The 13,081-nt window shown below is 58.8% G+C and overlaps 1 protein-coding gene across 2 annotated transcripts in view; it reads right to left on the reverse strand.

Annotated features, from left to right (window-relative positions):
* The window catches only part of CAMKK1 (calcium/calmodulin dependent protein kinase kinase 1), a 33,288-nt gene extending 20,207 nt beyond the window's left edge, over positions 1–13,081 (reverse strand). The window contains exons 1-9 of one of the 2 annotated variants that reach the window (XM_025362442.1): positions 13,021–13,081; positions 5,440–5,842; positions 4,493–4,540; positions 3,999–4,052; positions 3,543–3,594; positions 3,158–3,291; positions 2,664–2,700; positions 1,779–1,800; positions 492–580 (exon numbers count right to left, since the gene is read on the reverse strand). In XM_025362442.1, the coding sequence (XP_025218227.1) occupies positions 492–580; positions 1,779–1,800; positions 2,664–2,700; positions 3,158–3,291; positions 3,543–3,594; positions 3,999–4,052; positions 4,493–4,540; positions 5,440–5,799 (796 nt within the window). In that variant the 5' untranslated portion in view covers positions 5,800–5,842; positions 13,021–13,081. Of the gene's footprint in view, positions 1–491; positions 581–1,778; positions 1,801–2,663; positions 2,701–3,157; positions 3,292–3,542; positions 3,595–3,998; positions 4,053–4,492; positions 4,541–5,439; positions 5,843–10,769; positions 10,815–13,020 lie in introns of those variants that run through there. The other variant, XM_025362443.1, reaches the window with a different exon arrangement.

A 13,081-nucleotide genomic window follows, 5' to 3' on the forward strand; every position in this document is an offset into this window, starting at 1 on the left:
CCCAGGCAAGTGAATGCAGCTAATGACTGAAATGAGACAGAGGCCAAGCTCACATCACCCTCCTGAGCTCTCATCAGGCTAGGGCCCCTCACAGTTAAACCCACCCTGGCACCATGCCCTGGCCCCATGCCAGGACAGACTCTTCCCCCAGCAGTTGGACATACATCCCTGCCTTCCCGCATCTCTTGAGGCCCCGTGGCAACGCTAAGCTAGGCTAAGAACTCAGCAGAAGAAAGATTCAGAACAGCCAGGGCTCAGACCCACAGGAGCAGAGACACTGAAGGATCTGGCGCATGCCCAGTGAAGTCCACCGCCCGCCCCACCTCCCCGAGGCCTTGGCCCCGCCCACTCGTGCATGCCCCACTCCCACTGAAGCTGATTGGCAGGCCAGCTCTGACTGACAGGAGCTGCTCAGAGTCTGCTCAGCCTGGGCTCTGCTGCCTGTCAGACCCCCTAACCTCAGCCCCGTGGGCAGGGTGCCCCGCACTCACAGTACTCGAGGCCCAGGATGACGTCCCGCAGGTAGAGGCGAGCTTGCTCCTCCGAGAAGGGCTTGTCACAGGGCACTTCCATGACGGGCCTATGGAGAAGGATGCGGGAGGGGCATTTAGCCGAAATCAGGGCACCTGGCCATTCAGACAGTCGGGACGTCCCGGGAAACCTGTGCCCACATGGGTCCCTAGAACCCAAGACATTAGCTTTTTCTGCTATATAATAAAAAATGTAAAGCACACATACTCATACATATCCCGTTTCAATCATAATTTCAAATCAGCTTTCTCTTAATTTGATTGCCTTGATATTCCTTCTTCTAAGTACCTAATAGTCTATAATCAAACAATTGCAAAGATGCCATTTGGAGCACTGTGTTTCAAACCGTGGATCCAGACCCAAGAGAGGATCACGAAATCAATTTAGTGGGAGGCAACTGCTTTTTTTTCCCCGAAATAAGTAGAATATATCAGAATATATTGCATGTAGTAAAGATATATGCTGTTCTGTAAAACTTTGGTTTCAATTACAGATACGGCTAGCAATAGAAATATATATTTCTTGTTTTGGATAGAGGTCAACACATGTGAAAGCCTCCAAGTCTTAAAGGGACATCCTTCCCTGCCCCTCTCCCCAAAATGGTCTGTAGGAAGCTGCCCAGGCAGAGAGACAAGCTGCAGCCTGCATTTAAGCCTTGGCAGTGAGGGACCCGGAACACCCAGCCCCGTGCTCGTTACTCCATGTCATCTGCTCTGTAAATACCCTGAAAAGCCACAGAGGGCAGACATGTGGAACCTGGGCTCCATCAGTGACTCGCTGTGTGACCTTGAGCAAGCCACATACCATCTCTGGTCCTCGGCTTTCCCGCTCACAAATAGGAGCAAATGGAATCCCACCCACTGCGTTCACAGACTGGTTGGAAAGCTGAAAAACCCTCTGTGATTTGAATACCGCTAAGAGTTGAGTCCCACCTCTATACTTTGACCTAAAAAACACTCTTTTCTCCTTTCCTCCCCCTCTCCTCCATCCATATCTTCCCAGTTCTTCAAGGCCTGGGTCAAAATCCATCCCCTTTTCCAGAGGTCTCCCTGCTGACTATTGTAGTCTCACTGACCCCCATCAGCCTTCAAAGAATGGTCCTCTTGGTCTCTTATTTACCCCTAAGGGCAGGGCCTCCGTCTCTGACTTCTCCTAGAGTAGCTGACCCTTGGGCTGGGGACACAGGGAGGGAAAGGAAGGAAGGCCTGGATGAGACTTGACCTGCCTGATCAGGACGGGGAACTCACCCCTTTCTCAGGAGGTCAAACACTGAAAGAAAAGACAAGAAGGTAAGGTGTAGCTGGCTGGCAAAGCAGCCGATGCCAAGGTCCCTCCCTGGTCTGGAGGGTAGGAGAGGGGACAGGCATGCAGGCATACTCGAGGCAGGGACAGGACAGGGGTTCCTGGGATATCAGAGCAAATAAATGCATGAGAGTGGGGTCTGCTATGGACCTGCCTCATCTGATCCTCAGGTACCAGGTGAGAACCATCAGCATCAGCACGGGGCCCTTTGACAGAGGGGGAAACTGAGGCACGGAGCAGGGGTAGAAATTTTCCTAAAGGTCACAGCAGACAGGCAGGTAGGGTAGGGAGTGGAGACTAAAGCCTCAGCCTCCAGTTCCTAAGCCAGTTCTTCTTCTGCCCCATTTTCTGAGGCCTCCTCTAAGCCCAGCCCTGAACCAGACACAAGGAACTAAAACAATAACATTACTATTAACAAGGATAATAACGAATGTGCTTTACATATAATTACTCAGTTACTCCTCACATCGACCCTATGAGGTAGATACCACTAGTATCCCTGTTTTATAGGTGAGAAAACTGAGGCACAGAGCTACAGTGTCTGGGAACCTGCATCTACCTGAGCGCACGGCCCAAATGGATCCACTGTCTTGCTGCTCAGAGGGAAGCAGGGAGTGGGGCTTGGGAATATTTGCTGAATCTAACTGGATATTCTGGGCCTGGTTCTGCAGGGCTGGGCAAGGGAATCCAGGGCTTCACAACGTGTGTTTTTCTTCTGTCCCCAGGAGGTCAGTGTATTTACACTGCCCACCTGAAAGTCATACGTGTCCCAGGGGAGCCCTTGGGCCAGCCCTGGGTGAGCTGCTGTGGGAATGAGCCAGGTCACTCACCCAAATAGAGATTGTCCTCAGCTGGGTCATCCAGGACCTGGTCAGAGGGAGCAGACATGGGGTTGGGGGTCCCAGGCCTCCTGGTCCTTGCCAGCCCCAGAACCCTTAGCATGCACTGCAACCACCCCAGACAATGGAGCAGGAAGTGCACAGGTGCCAGACTGATGGGGCCTCAGAAGTCACTGACCCCCAGCCTGGCCCGCCACATGACATCCAGCCTTCCTCCCCTCCTGCTGCAATGAGGGGCTCACTTCTTGCCTCTGGGGCAGCCCCTCACCCTCCGTGGGAACATGGGAACATCCCTGACCAGGCTGGGCTCCCAAAGCCTCCCTGCAGCCCCACCCCAAGTCTGGCCCTGTCATCAGAGGCCTCAGCCACATCTGCTCCCTTGGCAAGATCCCCGGGTCTGGGCTAGGGGCTCCCCAGCACCAGAGAAGCGGCTCCCGTGAGACTCAGGTGCCGGTTCCCACCTGCTCACCACCACCTCCCCCTACCTCAATCAGTTTGACCACATTCACGTGGTCCAGCTTCTTCAGAATGGCAATCTCCTGGTACACCCGCTCCAGGGGCAGCAGCTGCTTGGCTGGTCCTCCCTGGGCAGCCTGGGACCCTCTTGGGGGAGGGCGACCTGTAACCAGGAAGAGAATTCAAGCACCTGTTCCAGGTGGCTGGGCCTCACCGTGGCCCCCAAACCAGTCTCAAGCAAGAGTCTTGCACGCCCGTGGTCTTGTCCCAACCCACCAGGCACATTCCATCCCCAGGCCTCTGCTCACGCCGTCTCCCTCTCTACCCCATTCTTAGCCAAAACCAGCTCGGGACCGAGGTCTCTTCTGCCTCCCAGGCTAGGGGCTCCCAGGGACAGGACCAGAAGATACATACGTGGAAAGCCATACTGCTTCAGTAACTTCTTTTTGGAAAGCACTTTCATTGCCTAAGGAAGGAGGGACAGAAATGTCACTAGCGTGAAGCCACCGGGAGCTAGAACAGGCTGGTACGTGTGGACTGAGGTCTGGAGAGGCACACTGGACATCTGCTACTGGCCCTGAGGGTGTGGCCCAGGTACGTGTTAAGCGGGGTTAGGGAGTGGCCACATCTCAGCCTAGCCCTTCCCCTTATTCCCCCAGCAAGCCTTTCTGGAGCTCTCCCCACAGAGGAATCCAGCATCTGCTTGCATATCCCCAGGGTTAGGAAGCTCATTCCTTTGCATACCCCCAGGGACAGGGAGCTCACTCTCAGGCAACCCTGTCCTCTATCTCCTGAGCACAACTCCTGCCCCACCTCCCAGGCTTCCAGGGCCCGGCGTGGGCAACATCTCCCTCCTATCCCCAGACTCACATAGTGTCTGTCTTCACTCTCGTTGTAGGCCAGCCTCACCACACCGTAGGCACCCTGCAGACAGGCATCGGTCAGCCCCACCTGGACAGGGCAACCCCTCCCAGGACCAGCTCAGGAGATAGGGAGCCCGAGCAGCTCTGGTCTCTCCTGTACCCCATCTGCACCTCCCAACACCAGCTGGCTCATGGGCAAATATTGTAGCAGACGGGGAGGGGACTCCTGTGCCCTGGTAACTGCCCCTGCTTGGCTCAACACGGCTCCATGCCTCCCTCAGTCCCTCCTTGTCAACTGTCAAGAACTCTGGGAGTCAGGAGTCAAGAGTCACCTTCCACCCCCCCCCCCACATGGGAACTTCCCCCAGGGCACGAAACTGTCCTCACCTCCAGGCTAGGACTTGCCTGGCTCTGCCTCCCGTTCCCTCCCACACAGGAGAAGGAACAGCGCCAAGCAGAGGATCCCGAAGCCCCCACTGCTCTCAGCCTGCCCACTCCTACCTTGCCAATCTCACTCTGCAGCTTGTACTGGTTGAGCTGCACGCAGTCCTGTGGGGGAAGAGTGAGCACCAGGTTGAGCTGGGGCCAGAGGCAGCACTGCTCCTACCTCAGAGCCTGTTCAGGGTCCAATTCAGGCCACAGGCCCCTCATTCCCGGACCCCCAGGTCTCACCAAGCGTTTGAGTTTGGATGGGGAAGCTGGTGGTGCCATCGCCCCCGTATGTGATGAGAAGATGTGGCTCATGTTTGAAAACATGGATGGTGACGCCACGGCTGTGCTGTGTTCCCCAGATGCAGTGGTGAAGGGAAAACGCTAATTCCTGTCTGGATTCTGGAGTCTGGGAGACCCCAATCCACGAGAAACCCATGAGCAACTATTTCCAGAAGCAGCTGAATGAGAAGGTCTAGACTCCAAGGACAAGATGAGGAGCCCTGGGCACAGAGGCTGAGAGCCTGGGTTCAGGCACAGAGAGCTCAGCCCCTCACATCCGTAGACTGCTCAGAACCTGAGTGCACTTTCAGAACTAAGTGGCAAGAACGCCAGCTGAAGCCCAGAGGCTGGAGCCAGGCTGGCCGTTTCTGAGGCAGAGCAGACTCTAGGAGGCAGAATTAGAGGCGAGGGATGCAAGCTGGGGAAGAGTCGGGGGGTAGGGGGAACATAGCCTCTATCCTCACATCTCTAAGAAGACTACACAGGGGACCAGGGCGAGACCTATTTCCCAGGCCTAGGCTGGGAGTGGGAATAGCAAGACTTAGAGAACGCAGCCTTTGGCTCAGCTGCAGCTCCCCTGGTTGGGAAGAGGCTATACTGTTAGGCAGTGATCTCCCCAGCTCTGAGGGTATGCAAACCAAAGCTAGATAGCTGTGTGGCACAGACAGGGGCAGAAAGAGTCTTCATTGCAGTCCACTGAGGGGCTCACGAACAACCCCTCGTGCTGCCCCACCAACCTCTGCATCTGAGATGGCCACGTGGTGGGACTCGATGGTGGGCCTCCGCCAGGCCCGGGGGGAGATGTGGCTGGCAGGCCCCGTGGCATAAGGCCCAGCCTGCGCCTCCAGATAACTTCCTGCCGGCCGCTCCTGTAGGGAAAGCTTCCTGGCTGAGAGGCTAGGCCGGGCTGGGAGCAGTCTCGAAGTACTGCCAGGGATCACAGAGGCAGCTCTGGCCCGTGGCGGAGGGTCCACACCATTTCGAGTAGGCTCTGGGCCACCATCTGCCTCTTCCAAGTGGGTCACGTCGATGGCTGCCACCCGTTCCACCAGCTCTGCCCGAGGATCCTGGCAGCAGACAGCTGGACCCCCCTCCATTGCTTCAGTCAAGGGGGGTCTTCTGCATAGCCTTGTTGGGAAGCTGAGAAAGGAGGGCAGAGAAGGCTTCACTCCTGTGTGTCAGGCTGGCTACCGGGTAAGGTAGCCACAGCCCTGTGGGTCCCACCTCCACGCCTTTGCCCTGGCTGTTCCCTCTACCGGGATTGCCAACACCCAGACTCAAGTCTGTCCCTATGAACTGAATGAATTCACATTGCTTCTGCTGAATGCCAGCCCCCTAGGCCTCAGTATCCCTGCTGGTAACAGAGGCAGTCACTTCTGCCTGCCGGCTTCACAGGGAAGCAGAGAGAATCTGATACTCTGGAGTCAGGACAGACAGGGGCAGAAGCCTGGAGGCCCAGCAGCACTGGAAGGGGCAGAACCCAGGGTCAGCTCAGCCCCAGAACAGCATGCAGCCCTGTGAGTCATGAGCCCCAACCCTTGACAGCCGAGCACTCCAACACTGCCTCCTGGAAGCTGAGCTAGACACTAGTAACTCAGAAGCCTTGCTGATGCTTCAGACCCACCCGCCTCCTCCAGGGAGCCCTCCTTGATGTTTCAGCCTCCTGCCCCCATCCCTCTCACTGCTTCCAGGAAGACTTCCCTGGGGTTCCCAACTCCAGCCAGCCCTGCCTCATTGACATCCGTCGAAGCAAGGGGATGGGCCCCGTGCGGTGGCTCACGCCTGTAATCCCAGCACTTTGGGAGGCCGAGGTGGGCGGATCACCTGAGGTCAGGAGTTCGAGACCAGCCTGGCCAACATGGCAAAACCCTGTCTCTACTAAAACTACAAAAATTAGCCGGGCGTGGTGGCATGCACCTGTAATCCCATCTACTCGGGAGGCTGAGGCAGGAGAATCACTTGAACCCAGCAGGTGGAGGTTGCAGTGAGCTGAGATTGCACCACTGCACTCCAGCTTAGGCAACAGAGCAAGACTCCATCTCAAAAAAAAGAAGGCAAGGGGATTGGAATGAGGGGAATGAGGGTGAAACAGGGCATGACATCCCCTGAGACCATGTTCTCAAAGTCACTGTGTGGTGGCTGCAACGTCAGGGAGGTGACCCCCAGCCCTCATCTTCAGCCATGACCCTGGGCTACATCCTGACTCCGGACTGAACCCTGACACTCTGCCTGAGACCTCCATCTCTGTTCCAGGCTTGTAGAGCGCTGGCCATGCCCAACCTGGTGCCCCTCCCCCTGCTTGCGCTAGACTCTGCATCCTCTCAGGAGAAGGAAGTGAGTGAACTCCTGATCCTCCATCCTTCCTGTCTGCTGGTAACTTCCTCCATACCCACACAGTGACTGAGAACAGCGATCTCAGGGAGACCCAGAGTGCGCATGGTGAAGGGCCTGCTCCACCCCTCATTCCCCATCCCTTTGCTTTGACAGATGTCAGTGAGGCAGGGCTGGCTGGAGTCCACTGGCCGCTGAGGAGCCAGGGCTGGGTTCCAGTCCTGCCTGCTGACCTACCAGGGGCCCTAGACAAGCTCCTTCCCAACTCTGAGCCCCAGTCTCCCGACTTGTCCTGTGGATCCCCTGCCTTCCCAGATTTCCCAGGCTCACAGCAGGGTTTGGAGGTAGGCCGAGGGTAAGGGTGAGGTCCAGACCCCCTGTGCCTGGTATGCAGTGTGTTGAATGAGTGGAAGCCTGGAGGTGGTGGGGGCTGGTGCTGACATGGAGAAAGGAAGAGAGAAGGCTCCACACTGGGAACAGGAAAAGGCACGGAAGCTGGAACCCAGAGGAGTGAGAGGGAGTTGGTGAGGCTGGAGTATCAAGGAGGCCTCCCTGGAGGAGGTGAAGGAGGTGAGGAGGCTGAGTGAGGGTAGAGTATCAGGGACGCCTTCCTGGAAGAGGGGGCGGGAGACAGTGAGTGTGGCTGTGACACAAGAAGGCCTCCCTGGAGGAGGTGAGAAGAGACAGTGAGTGGGGCTGTGGCATAAGGAGGCCTCCCTGGAGGAGGTGAGAGGGACACTGAATGGGGCTGAGACATAAGGAGGCCTCCCTAGAGGAGGTGAGAGGCTGTGGCATAGGGAGGCCTCCCTGGAGGAGGTGAGAGGGACAGTGAGTGGGGCTGGAGCTTCGGGGAGAGCTTGGAAACCAGACGGCATAGCGAGGAGGAAGCCAAAGCTGGGAACACCCTCCAGGCCCCGCCAGGCTCCTCCCAGCAGGTGGCCCACCCCTCTGCCCCATCCCCTCACTCCACAAGCCATGTTTTTCCCTCCCGAATGTAAGTTTCATGAGATTAGGGCTCTCATCTGCCTTGTCTCCAAAAGATCACCAGCGCCTGGCGTGTGATAGGAACGCGATAAATATTTGTTGAATAAATGAGTGGTTGCCATAGTGATCGTTACAGCCCTGTCCCTATTAGACAGATGAGAAAGCAGCCGCAGAGACGCAACCCCATCAAGCCTCAGGCCCCAGCACACATAAGAGAATGAACTCCAGGGCTGGGAGCTCCTGCTCTTTGGCCCTAGGCAGGGCAGAAGCCATAGGCTGCCCGGGCCCATAAAATTTGCATATTTCCTAAAGGTTGCCATTCCAGCAAAAGGCCATCCTCCTTTACCCTTGAACACCTTTCCCTGCTTTTCTTAGATAGGTAGAGGGAAGCCCAGCGGGTGGGGATGGGCCCGGAGTCACCCAGCAAGTCAGGGCAGAAGGGCTTCCTGTTCCAGCCTGAGCCCTGTTACCCGGTTTGGCGCCCAGGCTCTGAAGCCAGGCAGCCAGGCAGCACCCTTTCCTGGCGGGGAGCCCGTGAGCAGGTGGCCTCGCCTCTGTGTCTTGGGTTTTCCTCACCCGCAAAATGGGGTTCTAGTGGGTCTCACCTCACGCACGTGCTGAGATGCTGAGGAGGGAGTGCGCGTCAGGCACTCAGAACAGGGCCGGCCACAAAGGAGGCACCGTAAAAGTGAGTTGTTGTGGTGCTGTCGCTGTTGTGATTGCTGGGACACGCTGTGGCCCAGATGGATGCGCGGGCGGGCGGAAGGCGGCTGCGAGGGCTGACGTCAGGCTCTCCGTCCCTCCCTCCCGCCTGGATCAAATTCAGGTGACTAAGCGTGTCTGCGAGGGAGGCGGCCGCCGGGGAAGGCCCAAGGTTCTTGCCGCGTGTCCGGGAGACAGGGCCTGGCGCCCCGGCCGCGCGTCTGCACAGGAGGGAATATGTGCACACGGGCTGTGGGCCTGGGGTGGCGGTGTGTGTCTGTGTGTGTTGTGGTCCCCACACGGGAGCGCATCTGCATGGAGATGAAAACCTCGGTGTGATGTGTGTGTGTGCAGGTGTGCTTATGTGCGTGTGTGCCTGCAGGTCTCTGTGTACATATGCCCAGGGTAGGGGGGTGACCTGCACCCCTGGGGGTCCTGGGAGCCTGATCCCAGAGCGCATATCTGGACTTTCCCCTGTAGTCACTAGGCCCACCAGCCTGGCACTGCCTGCTAGGCTGGGTTCTGTGCCCCAGGCAGAAACCCAAGCCCATCTGGGGGCTCACGCAGGGGGTGTCTCAAGGCCCTTCCCAAGCTCAGGCCTCAGTAGATACTTTGTAGAAAGTTAATTCGGTGGATAATTAGGGCCATGTGGGCAAACAGAAAGATGGACAGAGAGGCTGGGACCCAGGCCCATGGTACAGCAAGGATCCCTACGGGCCTGGGCACTGGCTTAGTCCTGTGGCCAAGAATGGCCAGACTCAAGCCCTCCCTCTTTGGGAAAAACGACTTCAATCCCGTCCTCCCAGACTGGGGACCTGCTGCCTCGGACAAGTCATTGAGCCTCTTGGAGCCTCAGTTTCCTAACATGTGAATCAAACAGAGGGCCACCGTCCTGCCAACTCCCAGGGCGATGGGACGAACAGAATGAGGTGTGGACACAGGAGTAGTTTGTGCCAGAGCCCTGTTGGGCGGGGATGTGGCTGTGTCTAGAAGCATCCAAGAGAGCCTTGATGTACAAGGTCCAACCCCACCTCTGCCCCCGGCTCCAAGATGGCCTGGCACATACCCACCACCCAGGTTTCTTCTCCCAGGCTGTGCCCCACCCCCCAAGTGTCTGGCCACTCCCAAGGAATGTGGGTCCCTGGCTCCAGACGCCCGCTTGGCCTGGCTTCCTCCTCAGGACATGCCCCATCCAGCTGCATCCCTCAAAGGAGTCCCAGAGCAGGGCAGAGCAGGCAGACCCTGCTGCCACCCACGTGGGTTCGAGCAGCTCCGCCTGGGAGGACTTCAGGCCCTGGTCAGGCCTCATGCTGAGCTCTGGAAGGCCGCTGTGAACCCCAGTGCCAGGCCGAGGCAGAGGACCAGCTATGTCCAGGCAAGGGGATGGACAGCCCTTACCAGCAGAGGACCGAACAGAAGGGAAAGCCGCAGAGGTGGCGGCCCCCCAGGCCAGACACAGAAGGTGGTCCTCACATCCCTGGGCCGCCTCACTGGAGCCATGTTTATGATCCTGACGAGTGTCTGGATGGCTCTGGCAACGGGTGCCCTCCGCAGCTCCCGCCCCCACCCAGGATGACTCAGTCCCCTTGAGGGAGGCCCAGGCGTCTGGTGCCAAGTCATGCTTGACGACTCCTGCTGGGAGGACGCCCGCTCCCACCATCCTTGGGGAGCCCCCAAGCACTGATGCGGGCTCTTGCCTGACTCAGCACAGTTACCCCCAGTGCATCGTCCTGGCCCACCCACAGAGGCTGATGGTCCTCAGGCCTCATCCCGTGCCCCTGCTCATCCTCCACACCAGGTCTGTGCCTCCAGCCCCACTCTTTCCAGCTAGCTGCCGCCTGCCCCTCCATGTTCCCGAGCAGCTCAGATCCAACAGGGTCCAGATTCAACTCAGCATCTTCCCCAAACCTGCTCATCCTCCGTCTCCATTGCAAGATGGGTACCACATCCTCCCCATTCTTTTCTGACCCAGGCCAGCAATCCAGGAGCCGTCCTTGTCACTCGTCCTTTCCCTGTTGCCCATCCTCACTCCCCACAACCCCACACTTACTCTCCACTCCAGCCACACCACAGCTTCCCAAACTGCAGACTCTGTCCTGCTGCCAGGCCTCTGTACAAGCTGTGCTTCTGCCAGGAACACACCTTCCTCTCCTCTGCAGCCTGGAGGACAGCTCAGCCATTGCCTCTTCTGAGAGCCCTCCCTGATCTCCCCACTACCAGCTGGGTGAACTCAGAAGCCTGAACCCCTTAGAAGTCCAGATTCCGACTACTGCTTCGTTCCCCGCCACATGGGTCTTCCCTGACTCCAGGCTCACACCTCCACCTCACCCTACCCCATCCTCCACACCAGTCGCTAGAGGGAGGATTTCCAACATGCAAATGTGGTTACAGTTCTCCCAGACCTGGCCTTCCAGGAACTTGGAATGTCAGGGACAGAGGAGCAGAAGTGGCCTCAGATTGGGAGTAAAGGGGGGGGGGGGGTCACAGGCTAGGAAGCCGCCAGGGACATGGACATCTGGGATACAAGCACAAATAGTCACAGCGCACCTACTGCCTGCCAGGCTCTGTGCAAGCCTGTGTGGGGAGACACAGCAGTGAACCAAAAAGACCAAGTCTCTGCTCTCATATCGTTTAATTTCTCATGGGGGCAAGGAGCAACGACCAAGAAAGCCAGTGATTCAGATACGATATGTCAAGTGGTACATACTGTGAAGAAAAATACAGCAGAGTAAGAAGGATCGAGAGAAAGGGGCTGGGAGATGCTGCTGCTAACAGTGTGGTTCAGGAAGGCCTTTTGGGTGCAGGATTGGAGCAGACACCTGAAGGAAGCAAGGGGGAGGAGGCGGTATAGCTATCTGGGGAAGGGCATCTCAGGCGCAGGGACCAGCAGGTGCAAACGCCATGGGGGGACAGTGCTTGATCCGTAAGAACAGCAGGGAGGCTGAGTGGCTGGTGTGGAGTCTTCCCCACGTAAGCGGCACCTGACAGCAAGAGGAGTTACGTCTGGAGAGAAAGGCCCCTCATTCACTGTGCTGGCCTCAGGGATGGCTTCCTGGAGGAGGTGGCACCTGAGCTCTCTTCTGAGCACTCAGCAGGATTTCAGGACTGACGAGGAGAGGATGGAACTTCACACTATGCGTAGCAGAGTCATTTCCTGGCTGGGACTCAGGGCTTGGTTTGGGGGTGAGGGTAGCTTGGTGGACAGAGCCCAGGAGGCCCCCAAAGGCAGGTGGAGGTTGTGAGCAGGGGAGTGCCTCCGTTAGGTGAGGTTTAAAACGACTCCCGTGGCTGCTGTGAGGACTGACGGTGGGAGACCTAGGAGGAGGCGAAGGGTCCCCAGAGTGTGTGCGCCTGGGACCAGTGGAGGGTCAATTTGTATGTACTGGAGGAAAGAGGGCAGGGCTTGGGGCGGCCAGTGCCACTTCCCTGGGATCCTCCAGTGCACAAGCTGTGTGCCCCTCCCACACTCCTGTGCCCGCCCTGCAGACACCACCAAGGCACGGTCCTGGGGCCTGTGACACAGCCTTCTCTGCACAGCCCTGCAACGCCCTCAAGACTTGAGCACACCCCCTCCCCTGACAGGCACACGCCCGTGTCCGCGTGACCCGCCCTCACACACCACTCCATCCTGTCCTGCACCCCCCACGCAGACACAGGCACACTCCCGCGTCCACGTGACACACGCACACCCGCCTCCAAACAGCACACGCAGGTCCCCGCGCACGTGGACACCCCCCCCCCAGCCACCAGCCCTGCGCCTCCCGGGCCTCGAAGCTGCGGCGCCCGCCTCTGCCGCCCCCTCTCGCCCCAGCCAAGGCAGGACCCAGCGCAGCCAGAACCGCGCGCCGCCGCCGCCCCATTCATCTCCCACCCCGCCCCCGGCTCCTGCAGGAAGACGCTCCGGAGGGCCGTGGGAGGAGCGCTCCGCGGAGAACCGCACGTGGGTGCCCCGGGCCGGGCCCACTCAGCACAGACGCGGCCTCCACCAGGAGCCGGGCGCGGGGGACGGTGCACCCGGGATGGATGCGGTCCGCAGACAGAAGCGGGGAAGAACGCAGACGGCGGGGCGCCCGCGGCGATGCGGTCCCGGCGGCCGGCGCAGACCCGAGCAGACTCCCCGAGGCACCCCGCAGACCCGGCCCCGCAGACAGAAGGGGAAGGATCCCCGCCCTGACCAGATCCCGGCTCCCTCGTAGACGCGGCCTCGCAGACCCCCCGCCTCTCCCTTGCAGGCTCGGGGCAGGTGTTAAGGCGTTCGTCCTCCCGCTCCGAGCCCGCGTCCCCTCCCCGCCGATCCCTACCTGGGCGCCGGGCGACAGTCTCCGCGGCCCGGCGGGCGGCCCCGCTCGCTCCCCGCCCCGC

This window comes from Theropithecus gelada, chromosome 16 (assembly GCF_003255815.1).
Source record: "Theropithecus gelada isolate Dixy chromosome 16, Tgel_1.0, whole genome shotgun sequence".
In the NCBI taxonomy this organism is placed as follows: domain Eukaryota; kingdom Metazoa; phylum Chordata; class Mammalia; order Primates; family Cercopithecidae; genus Theropithecus; species Theropithecus gelada.